General features: G+C 49.4%; 1 protein-coding gene across 1 annotated transcript in view; it reads left to right on the top strand.

Annotated features, from left to right (window-relative positions):
* HSPG2 (heparan sulfate proteoglycan 2) overlaps positions 1-10,429 on the top strand; it is a gene marked incomplete at its 5' end in the record, with an annotated part of 68,374 nt that overhangs the window by 2,427 nt on the left and 55,518 nt on the right. The window contains 4 exons of the mRNA XM_072426714.1: positions 2,595-2,672; positions 8,263-8,372; positions 8,462-8,520; positions 10,034-10,194. Coding sequence (XP_072282815.1) covers positions 2,595-2,672; positions 8,263-8,372; positions 8,462-8,520; positions 10,034-10,194 — 408 coding nt within the window. The remainder of the gene's footprint in view (positions 1-2,594; positions 2,673-8,262; positions 8,373-8,461; positions 8,521-10,033; positions 10,195-10,429) is intronic.

Genomic DNA, 10,429 nt, shown 5'->3' on the forward strand with positions numbered 1-10,429 from the left:
TGGAGGAGATGTAGATGGTGGTGGAGAGGTTGGTTGGTGGAGGAAATGTAGATGATGGTGGAGAGGTTGGTTGGTGGAGGAGATGTAAATGGTGGTGGAGAAGTTGGTTAGGGGTGGAGGAGATGGAGAGGTTGATTGGTGGAGGAGATGTAGGTGGTTGTGGAGAGGTTGGTTGGTGGAGGAGATGTAGATGGTGGTGGAGAGGTTGGTTGGTGGAGGAAATGTAGATGATGGTGGAGAGGTTGGTTGGTGGAGGAGATGTAAATGGTGGTGGAGAAGTTGGTTAGGGGTGGAGGAGATGGAGAGGTTGATTGGTGGAGGAGATGTAGGTGGTTGTGGAGAGGTTGGTTGGTGGAGGAGATGTAGATGATGGTGGGGAGGTTGGTTGGTGGAGGAAATGTAGACGATGGTGGAGAGGTTGGTTGGTGGTGGAGATGTGGTTGGAGGAGGAGATTTAGATGGTGGAGAGGTTGGTTGTTGGAGGAGACTTAAATGGTGGAGGAGATGTAGGTAATGGTGAAGAGGTTGGTTGGTGGTGGAGAGGTTGATTGATGGAGTAGATGTAGGTAATGGTGGAGAGGTTGGGTGGTGGTGGAGATGTGGATGGTGTTGGAGAGGTTGCTTGGTGGAGGAAATGTAAATGGTGGTGGGGAGGTTGGTTGATGGAGGCGATGTAGATGATGGTGGGGAGGTTGTTGGTGGTGGAGGAGATGTAGATGGTGGTGGAGGAGATGTAGATGGTGGTGGAGGAGATGTAGATGGTGGTGGGGAGGTTGGTTGGTGGTGGAGAAGTAGATAGTGGTGGAGAGGATGGCTGGTGGTGGAGAGGTTGATTGGTGGAGGAGATGTAGATGATGGTGTAGAGTTTGGCTGGTGGTGGAAAGGTTGGTTGGTGGTGGAGAGCTTGTTTGGTGTACAAGATGTAGATGGTGGTGGAGAGGTTTGTTGGTTGTGGAGAGGTTGGCTGGTGGAGGAGATGTAGATGACGGTGGGGAGGTTGGTTGGTGGAGGAAATGTAGACGGTGGTGGAGATGTACGTGGTGGTGGAGATGTACGTGGTGGAGGAGATGTGGGTGGAGGAGGAGATTTAGATGGTGGTGGAGAGGTTGGTTGGTGGTGGAGAGGTTGGTTGGTGGAAGAGATGTAGATGGTGGTGGGGGGTGTGGGGGTTGGTTAATGGTGGTGGAAATGTAAATGGTGGTGGGGAGGTTTGTTGGTGGGGAGGTGTAGATGGTGGAGGAAATGTAAATGGTGGTGGGAAGGTTGGTTGGTGAAGTCTCTGCCCTCTTCCCACCATATGTCCCCTTTTTACCAACACATAAAGATCTGGTCCTTCACAGGGGATTTTTTATTGGGTTTTTAAGACTCCAAAATATAACACTGAGATCCCAACAACCACACTGATCACTGATATCACTGCCACATACTAGGAATCTGGTCTGGACCATTTCCACCTTTCTTTGTTACTTAGTACGTATGTATGGACAGAGATTTCTATTGGAAGCGCAAATAAGGTAGGTTTATTCCATCAGTCAGGGAGCTTCCTCCCATATGTTAGGTAGGTTTCTCTGACTAAAAAAACCACCATTGGATAGGTAGGTTCCTCCCATTGGGTGGTATATTGCTGGGCTTCCTGTTCTTGCAGTCAGTTGCAGTTGTATGATGATGACACATTTGTGCCGGCTATGCGAGTATCATGTCTCCCCCCACCCCGATTCCTCCTCCACACATCTGTCTGTGGCTGGGGATGGGAATGACGCCGGCAGAACATGCGCTGCACACGACTCACGTACCAGGTGCTTTGACATTACCAACATTTTCCATTCTGACCTTCCAGCTCCGCTCAGAAATGTTAGAGACAGGAAACAAAATGTGTGAGGAGTGACGCTGCAGCCCTGGTTGCATCACATGACCGGCATCCCCCCCCCCCCATAATACACCCCCATAACAGGAAATACCCCCAATATTGCCCTCTGTGCTGGGGAGATCCCCCCTCAAACTCCTGGTGACCCCTGGGGCCTGGTCTGGGTAAAGGCCGAGGTGGCCCAGCACCTAACTACATCATATGGTGATATCTCCATCCTCAGGATTCAGTGATCAGGATTGGGGGATGGAGGGGTCTGGGTGGTAGATTGTTGGGGTGGGATATCTCCATCCTCATGGTTCAGTGATCAGTGTTGGGGGAGGGGTATAGCAGGTTTCCTCATTCTCATTGGCTGGACTTCCATCTGGAAGGGTCGCTGTACATCTGTAGCTGGGGCTGATATCTCAGTTTCTTAGCTGTACACAGCATCCCTGGTGGAGGCAATATAATACAATGTTATCTCTCCCCCCAGACTTCCCACCAATGGACATTATGTAATATTTTCCATTTTGTGCTACCACTCCCTCCCACGCTCCCTATATACCACCTTCCCCTTCCTTATCTCCCCCCCCCCCCCCCCATATAACCCCCTCCCCCTCCCTTTCCCCCCCCCCCCCCCGCTTTCTATATAACACCTTCCCTATCCTTATCCCCCCCCACGCTCCCTATATACCACCTTCCCCTTCCTTATCCCCCTCTCCTGCCCCCTACCTCTCCTTACCCCCCTCAGGTTTTGCCCCCACTCGTGTTGTGCCCCAGCTGGCCGGTATGAGTGTGTCCGAGCAGGACCAGGAGGAACCGTTCCTGAGTAAGTTCCGCTGGGGAGGGGTCACAGTGCATGTCGGGGTATTTATTGGCCCAACCCCTCACTGACTTCACAGTGCATGTTGGGATCTGAGCCCTATAGTGATGTGGCGCTGGCTGTGTGGGTGATGCACAGTGGCCCCCTCCCCTCTTATTGCCTCTGTATGTTGGGGTATACCCCCATAACAGTGTGGATTGGCGTACATTGACCCCCTCTGCCCTACACTGTGCATGCTGATGTGGGGGCCCTATAACTGTGTGAAGTGCCATTGGTGGTTTGGCTGTTGCATGTTGGGGTGTAGCCCCCATAACAGTGATATTCCATGCACTGACCCTTCCCCTGTGTTCTGGTGAGCTGTACACAGACGTGCGGGTCGTGCAGGTCGTTGGTGTACGCTGCATGGGCCACGCACTCTCTTCTGCACACTGCACTCTTTCTTCCTGGGGCAGCCATACAAACACATGGGGGTATTGTACTCCTTGCCGAGGCATTCCCGCCCCCTACAGAGCATGCTGCCCCTCACCCTCCACAGCTCTGCCAGTACTTCTAATAGTTCCATCCCTACAAGGAAATTCCTTATTATATCCGACATGCGGATCGCCTGCAATACAACAAATATCCTCCAACACTGCTGTGTCAGATTCGGGGGGGAAATGGGGGAGGGGGATGGGTTCTGGAGCAGTTTATTGTCACCGAGGCCTGGCACCCATTGGCACCCATTGTGCTGGACTCTTTTCTCCTTCATTAACCCAGAATTCCCCCTGCTGATATCTGATTGGCCATGCTCTTCTATTTTTTTCATATGGAATAAAGTGAAACTGAACAGCCAATCAGAAATGCTTTGTTAATGTTTAAGTGGGAATTAAAGGAAAGGTGAACCTGATTGGTCACAATGGGTTCCTCTGATTCCACTAATTGGTTTCCAAAAATGACATAAAGTCGTATTGTGTGGTGAATGTGAATAAACGTCTTCATTCATTCCCTGTTAGATGATCTTTCACCCTGCGTAGGGGAGGAGCCGGCCCTCTGATATCACAGAATAGATTTCATCTCCCACCAGGGAAGGGTTAAGGGCCGAAGGCAGAGGAGGATTAAATCTGAGGAAACATCAGGGGTTGAATCGGGCCTTTATATTATTTGCTGCAGTGTCAGATTCCTTTTCATGTTCCAGACCCAAATCTGGGGAGGGGGATGGTTGTTGCGAAGGAGCTGTCCTCCTTCCATGGGACCTTCCAGACGTTCTATATCCTCAGTTCTCTATCTAGATTTACATGTTGGGAGATCTCCTCCCTGTAATGTGGTGCCGCTCTCTCGGGTTCTGTCATTGTACATCCAGAACTTCACAAACCTGTATATTAGTTTCTGGATCAGATGTCTGTCTGCTCTACGGATGTCCTAAACATCTGATCCCTACATCTAGAACATCCTGGGCAATCCAACTTATCTGTGTATGGGTTCTAGCACTGGGTCACCTTCTCTAGAAATCACTATTGCTTTTTCTGAATATCTTTACTGGTATACCTAAGACAGGTCCACCTTCTCCATCCATCTATGGTCCTTCATCTGGAACAATCCTAATATACTCCCATTCTTAGAACAAGTCCACCTTCTCCATCCATCTATGGTCCTTCATCTGGAACATCCTCTCCTAATCGCTCAGAGATCTCTTCGTATCAGTTCCTGCCCTGGGACCGGGTTACTATCTCTGGATCCTAATATACTCCCATTCTTAGAACAAGTCCACCTTCTTAAACCTTCCATGATCCTTTATTTAGAATGTCTCTTCCTGATCACTCTGACATCTCCGTGTATCAGTTCCTCCACCGTACCATCCTTTTCTCAGTATCTCTGATTCTTCTCATTTCTGAATCAAGTCCACCTTTTCCAACCATTTGTGATCCTTCCTTCATCTAGAACGTGGTCCTCCTTTCTACAGACATCGACTCTCTGAAGGAGTCCTGGAGTGCAGATTTGGTGTTTGCAGATTGCAGTGGTGGAGGTTGTGGTTCTTCAAGGACAAAATTACTGATCACCAAATTCATAAAGCACAGCAGTGTTTTTCACCCCCACCTCTAGGGACACCAAGCACCCCTGCAAATAATAGGTAGTTTTCTCTGTAGCCACAGGCCCTGCTTCTGGTCCCATTTGATGGGTGGAATATGGTCAGAGCTAAACACCTACAGGCAGAATGTTACCAGTCTGTGGTCCCTTTCTTTAGGCACTAGAGGTGTACAGTATAGAAATCATCATTTTGGACTTTCGAGCACTAAAAACGTTCTGGTGGAACAGATGCCTTCCATGTCTCAGCCCTGACAGCCTGTAGAGGAATTGGTGGATCCCCAATATTTTCATTGTCCTAGGTCCTAGTCTGCAATTATATCTGCAGACAGGCTGAATGTAAGCAAAGCACCCTATGCACTGTACAGGGAACGGCTGTGCTTCTTTTCTTGGTGATTCTGGATATAACAACATCTGACCTCATGTGATTTCAATGTACAGTCATCCTTTTAAATAAACTTGGTGTCCATGTGCCGGGGTATTTCTGTTCCTGTCCTGTTATATCTAGCCCGGGCTACTTTGGTGGTATGGAGTCATTTTGTCTTGAATGTGTTTCTTCTCCAGGGAGGTGCCTGGATCTAGAATGTTCCATCCGCAGATCTTGGCAGCCGTGCCTGCACCTAGAGTGTCCTGTAGTCCTTTCTGTATCTCGTGGTCTGTGGTTCTGTCCTAGATTGGTGTGAAATTGGCCTCTGGTTAGGTTGGTATCCAGCGCCTGTTGGGGCTCATAGAAGGTCCATGCTGCTCCAGCTGCGTCCAGCTGTGTGGGGTACATCCTGGCACAGACGCCGCATTCCCCCGCAGACAGATCTGGTTTCTGACAGCTGTTTTCATAAATGATCCGCCGCTGGTGAGGAGTGAAGGACACAATCCAGGATTCTGTACCATCAGGAGCTGAGCATTCCACGGTTCTGCCTTTCATCGTCAGAATTCGGTGGGAATTGGGGGTGTAATTGTGCTGCCGGCCCACGTACAGATGGGAAGGAGAGCAGATGTTTGGGGTGGGAAAGGAGAATTTGCTGTCTCCAGGGGTCTGCGATAAATAAGAAATATACAGAATATCTGACTTGTGAGCAGCTGCTCAGACACCAAATCCCATACGTGGCCCTAAATTCTGATAATAACTCATCGGATGATTTATAAGGAATGGTATTTACTAAAGGAGAGGACACAGAATCGGCCCATCTGTCTGTGTGGGTCAGGGAGGGCTTTGCTACGATGTATGGCCAGAGGACACCTAATCTTCACCAACCATTTGGTCATTAATGTGACCCCCCAATGATGGGTTCAGGTGTCTCCAGTGAGGGGTCCTGATAATTCTCCAGCCTTGTGGTCACACTTTGGTGACGACCCTTTTCTGTTCCCCCCATGACTGTGCCCCGGGGTAGAAAGCCCCCTCCATAATGACATGGGGTCACCAGTTTGGTGTGGAGGAACTCGAGTGTCCTTCACAGAGCCCTGACCGCAACCTAACTGAACACCTTTGGGGTGAATTGAAATAGTGAGCCACATCTTTTCCCCCAACATCAGTACCTGACTTTACCAAAAGGGGGCAAATCCCCACCATCAGTACCTGACCTGACCAATTGGGGGCAAATTCCCACCATCTGTACCTGACCTCACCAATAGGAGGCAACGCCCCACCATCAGTACCTGACCCCACCAATAGGGGGCAAATCCCCACCATCAGTACCTAAACTCAGTAATGGGGGAAAATCTTGACCAGCAGTACCTGACCTCAGTAATAGGGAGCAAATTCCCACCATCAGTACCCGACCTCACTAATAGGGAGCAAATCCCCACCATCAGTACCCGACCTCACCAATAGGGGGCAAATCTCAACCATCAGTACCTAACCTCACCAATGGGGGCAAATCCCACCATCAGTACCTGACCTTTACCAATGGGGTAAAATCCCCACCATCAGTACCTGACCTCATCAATAGGGGGCAAATACCCACCTTCAGTACCTGACCTTACCAATAGGGGGCAAATCCCCACCATCGGTACCTGACCTCATCAATAGGGGGCACATCCGCACAGAAACCCTTCAGAATCCTGTGGGAGAGTGGAGAATTTTAGGGGATGGTTTTGGAATGTAAGGTCCAGCAAGCTCATATAGCTGTGTCAGATTTCGCCAATAGTAGCCACATGGTTGACTTGTATGGTTGTTGGACCTTGGTAGACCCCTGGCTTCTTATCTTATTCTAGTTATGATTTCTGGTATAGTAATAAGCGTTTAGTGGTGGTCAGTGTATAAATATACCAATGTCACCATTCAGTATTTATATCGCTCTGCCCCCGTGCGGGTTAATATTGTGATTTTGACTCTCAGCTCCGGTGTTCATATGAGGCAACCTTACCATGCAGAACCTTCAAACCAACGTGGATGATGCATTATATTAGTCACCCCTCAGGGTTCCCTTCATTTCTGAACATCTGGATCCATCACCAGCTAATTGTATGATCAAAGTCAGAGCAGAGTGGCCAGATGTGACTGAGGGACCTACAGGTGGAGCTGTAATGATAATTGCCCCCTATAGATTTTGCTGGTGGAGGCTGGATGAGGACAATTACACGTGGCCATGTCACATATACAAGGAACTCGTGAAGAACTCTGATATGGAGTATTGATGGCCCAAGTTGCTTGGCCCCTGGTTTTCATGGTTCTGCTCTCACATGGAGGTCGCTTGTAGACAGTTGTGGATGAATTGTTGTACAATGAAGGCCTAGCTCTTATTTTTCCAGCCATGTGTGGTCTCTGGTTCTTTGAACTTGATAATGAAGATAAGGAAAGTGATCTCTCCCCCATCGCACGGGCGCCATCCACACCTTTGTGCAAGTCCCAGCTCATCCAGCTCATTGTTCCTTCCACACGTTTCTGTGCAGCGCAATAAATTTATGGTTCTGCCAGATAATTGAACCCCCCCCCCCCCCCGGGGTTGTTTTATTATTTGGCCCCCAAATATATCAGCTGATTATTTAAAACAAAAACTTTTCACAATACCATTGTTCCCATGAACTTATATTATTATTATTATATTATTGTTAAGATTCTTTTGGGGTTCATGGGATTGGTGGCTGATCTATGGGCATTATTCATGCTGAGTACATGGTGCCCTCTATTGGCAGAACCAGGAAGGTGGCAGTTCAGAACAGCTCACTATAGGTATAGGAGAGTCAAAGGTGTTTCTTCCATACCAGGTTACATGGTGCCCTCTAGTGGTATGACCTAGGGGTGGCAGTGCAGGGCACTAGGAGAACCTAGGAGAGTCTGAAATGTTCTGGGTTACCACTAGGATTCTAGCAATATTCATTATTGTCATCTCTGGATCTTGTGTTTCCTTGGCACTAATATCAGGTGATCCTGTCAGTTTTAATGCCCGCCTGTGCTTTTTGCATTGCTGCATCCAGTTTTGGGCTCCCCCAGGCTGCCCTTGTGTTGACGCCTTGCTCCCAGGTTTATTGGTGGGCAGCAGTTGGTATTTTCCTCCTTGTCCTCTGGTTGGGTAACATGTTGTCCTTTGTCTTCCAGTTTATTACAGAGCTCTTGTGAATTTCACCACCTCCATAGACTACACGCTGGACCTGGACAATGTCTCCTCCGACCAGTTCCGGGATCTGTCTGAGGCTGTTGTTGACACGGTGAGATCACATTTGTGCCCCCCCCCCCCTTTGTATTGGTGTTCTCTGTCTCTATCATATAGATCACATGTCTATTTGTATAATTTCAGCTGGAGTCCGAATATTACAAAATCCCTGGAGAACAAATGGTTAATGTCGTGTATGTCAAGTAAGTAAAGAATGGGCCTAGGGTGGCGTCTGCAGATCACTGGCTGCGTACGGCAGAACTGAATGGAGGACGTAATGTCATCTTTTAGTTCCCGCAAACATACCTGCCCTCTATCCACCCTCTGTGTGGCTTTAAGGGCAGCCCGGGGCAGTGCACCAAGGAGAAGTCACCCCTGATGTGGGGTCATTGTGTTTTTCACTGACCCCATGCTGGCAGAAGGTTGTTTGTAGGGGATTTATGGAGCCTCCGGAAGCTGCAGAAGTTGTGGTATTGCAGCTGGTAGGGGGCAGTGATTTGGCTGTGCTTTGTGCATGGAGGCTGTCGGGGAACTCAACTGGAGAGATGAAAGTTGCCCAGTCAATGGGTTTGAACCACACGAGCGAGACCAACATCCTCTGCCTCCCACAGGGCTTTAGAATTGGGATTTTTGTGTTCCCATGTCTCCCAGGATTGGGCCATTGGTGTTCCTTTGTCTCCTAGGATTGGGCCACTGATGTTCCCGTGTCTCCCGGAGTTGGGCTGTTGGTGCAACCATGTCTCCCAAGATTGGGCTATTGGTGTTCCCATGTCTCCCAGGATTGGGCCATCGGTGTAAAGCTACGTACACACGTCTAATGGTTCTTGCCTGATAATCGGCTCAGGGCAGGTCCACGGACGATGGACGTCGAACGATCCTAATGCAAGGGAAGGGGGAGATCACGCAACAGGGTGCCGCTCCGTCGTTCTCCCCTCTCCCTATAGCAGAATGGTGCTGTATGTACAGCACTCATTCATCATGCAATCCTTAGTCGTTGGAAAGGATTGTGAAAGATCCATTCCAACGACAAAAAATGCACATGTGTATGCAGCTATACTGTGTCTCACAGAATTGGGCCATTTGTCTTCCTTTGTCTCGGGATTGGGCCGTTGGTTTTCTATTGTCTGGAAGAGTTGGGCCATTGATGTTCCCGTGTCTCCCAGAATTGGGCCATTGATGTTCCTGTGTCTCCCAGAATTGGGCCACTGGTTGTGTTCCCGTGTCTCCCAGGATTGGGTCATTGGTGTTCCTATTTCTCCTATGATTGGACCATTGGTGTTCCCGTGTCTCCCAGAATTGGGCCATTGGTCTTCTTGTGTCTCCCGGGATTGGGCCATTGATGTTCCCGTGTCTCCCGAGATAGGGCCATTGATGTTCCCCTGTCTCCCGGGATTGGGCCATTGGTGTTCCCATGTCTCCTTGGATTGGGCCATAGGTGTTCCCGTGTCTCCCGGGATTGGGCCATAGGTGTTCCCATGTCTCCCGGTATTGGGCCATAGGTGTTCCCTTGTCTCCTGGGATTGGGCCATAGGTGTTCCCGTGTCTCCCTGGTTCGGGCCGTTGGTCTTCTCGTGTCTCCCGGGCTTAGGCTATTGGTTTTCCCGTGTATTCCCCGGATTGGGCCGTTAGTTTTCGCGTGTTCTTGTGTCCCAGGATTGGGTGATAAAATGATGGGGATTTCCTTCCTGTGTCACCTCTCACCATTTATGTCTGCAGGTTGATTGATGGCTTTGTGTTTGTGGAGCTGGACGTGGGATCAGAAGGTAACACCAACGATGGGCAAATCCGCCAGGTGCTGTACTCCGTTATCGAGAGTGGCTCTATTGCCAGCTATATCACCTCCACCCAGGGATTTCAGTTCCGGCGTCTGGGAGCTGGTGAGTTATGTGGAAATGATAAATTATAAAATTGGGGATCAGGAGCTCCCCTAAGCCTTTAATACTACATTGGGTGTCTAATTCTAACCGATGGTCTGTCTGTCTGTCTCTGACCGATGGTCTGTCTGTCTGTCTGTCTGTCTGTCTCTGACCGATGGCCTGTCTGTCTGTCTGTCTCTGACCGATGATCTGTCTGTCTGTCTCTGACCAATGGTCTGTCTGTCTGTCTCTGACC

The sequence above is a fragment of the Pyxicephalus adspersus genome, chromosome 11 (genome assembly GCF_032062135.1).
Source record: "Pyxicephalus adspersus chromosome 11, UCB_Pads_2.0, whole genome shotgun sequence".
NCBI lineage: Eukaryota > Metazoa > Chordata > Amphibia > Anura > Pyxicephalidae > Pyxicephalus > Pyxicephalus adspersus.